The sequence below is a fragment of the Eurypyga helias genome, unplaced genomic scaffold, assembly GCF_000690775.1.
Source record: "Eurypyga helias isolate BGI_N326 unplaced genomic scaffold, ASM69077v1 scaffold28708, whole genome shotgun sequence".
Taxonomy (NCBI): Eukaryota; Metazoa; Chordata; class Aves; order Eurypygiformes; family Eurypygidae; genus Eurypyga; species Eurypyga helias.
In genome coordinates, this window is record NW_010268002.1 from 1 (window position 1) to 1,717 (window position 1,717).

Below are 1,717 nucleotides of genomic sequence, written 5' to 3' on the forward strand. Positions count from 1 at the left end.
CCGGGGCGAGCTACCTGCGGAGATCGTCCAGCTGCACGCCCATCCCGCACCGCATGGCCTTGTGCTACGACATCGGCTACTCCGAGATGAGGATTCCCAACCTGCTGGAGCATGAGACCATGCCGGAGGGGATCCAGCAGTCTTCCAGCTGGCTGCCCTTGCTGGCCCGGGAGTGCCACCCCGATGCTAGGATCTTCCTCTGCTCCCTCTTCGCGCCGATCTGCCTGGACAGGTAAGGTGCTCCTACATGCTACTCCGGCCGTGGCGACGCTCTCCACGCCCAACGCCTGTGCCTCTCCAGAGGAAACGCGTGCAGCGCGATCAGCGCGGCCCCCGTGAAGCCGTGCTGCCGCTCTCGGCCAGGGGCGATGGGATTACCCAGCAGGGACCTTCCCTCTGAAAGCCAAACACCAGCGTTTCACCTCGCAGGAACGTTATGTTCCCTCCTCTGGATTTCCTTGCTCTCCCACCCCAGGCACTGCTGCCGGCTCCCCCGGCTGCCCCCGAGTAGCTGCTTCACCCACCGGCGTCACCCCCCAACCTCCCCTGCAGCCCCCGTCTCCTGCCCAGAACGTGGGGGGGGTCCCAGCCCGACAGTGCCAACAGCAGGGAGAAATCCTCACTTTTGAGGTGGAGCCACCCCAGTACAGGGCTGCTATGGAATCTGGGGATCAGCTAGGCACCTGCAAAGGTAAACAGCCTTTGCACAATGAGAGAAGACCCCCGAGGGGGTGAAGGGCCCTGGCAGCAGCCCGTACCGAGCCACCTCATCCCTCCTATGGTCAGAAATCTGTTGTTTGCATCCTGGGCGCACATGTTCATCGAAGACCCCAAAATCGCTCTGCTAGCGATACGGTGCACAACCCAGCCCTGCGTGGTGGCAGCTGCGCGGGGCCAGGGCTCGACCCCCAGCCCGCTGCCAACCCAGAGGTGCCGCAATCCCCCCTCCCCTCCCTCCCCAGGCTCATCTACCCCTGCCGCAGCCTCTGCGAAGCCGTCAAGAGAAGCTGCGCGCCCGTCATGGCTTGTTACGGCTACCCCTGGCCCGAAATCCTCAACTGTGACAAGTTTCCCGCGGATCACGAGCTCTGCATCGCGGCAGTCTCCACGGACGAGAACTCCTCGAGCAGGAGAGGTAAGCTTCTTTGGTCTTCTCGTGTGTTTCCCCATATGTAACACCACGAGCTCAAAGGATGGGTCTCTGCCTTGGTTCTAGCGCTAATATTTCTGGGTTTAAGCTACATTCCAAGGAAAAAAAAGACAAATCCTAGCTTTGTTCTCTCTGGGAAGCCCAGCGCGTCTAGAAAACTAGCGTGAAGTTGACTGTGGCTCGTTCCCCTCTCTGCTGTGTCCGAGGGACCAGGCGGGTCTGGGGCAGGGCAGGCAGTGGCTGTGACAGCGGAACGCTGAGCACAGCGTGAGAGCTCGTGGTGTGCTGGCTCCAGGCAGCGAGATGCACCTCCAGCGGGGCAAGGAGCTGCTGCCCTCGGCTCTCAGCTGTGCCCAGGGTTTAAAAGCACGGAAAACGTTTTGCAAGCCTTTGCTTGAAATGTTAGGAAACACCACCAAGGGGCACGAGCCCCTGCAGACATGAGTTACACAAGGAAAAAGTCGTTAAGGCTGAATGAAACGCCCAGCTACTGATGGAGCACTGGGGAGACCCAAGAGCAGCTTAGGGGAGGGCAGACCCCCCATGGCAGCATCACGGGATGGAGCC

At 61.0% G+C, this 1,717-nt stretch overlaps 1 protein-coding gene across 1 annotated transcript; it reads left to right on the forward strand.

Annotated features, from left to right (window-relative positions):
• Window positions 1-11: 11 nt before the first annotated feature.
• LOC104514073 (secreted frizzled-related protein 5-like) lies at window positions 12-1,135 on the forward strand (the record flags this gene model as incomplete). The annotated part of the gene is made up of 2 exons (XM_010157619.1): window positions 12-232; window positions 963-1,135. Coding segments are annotated over exons 1-2 (352 nt in total), but the record flags the coding sequence as incomplete, so codon positions are not given.
• Window positions 1,136-1,717: the final 582 nt, after the last annotated feature.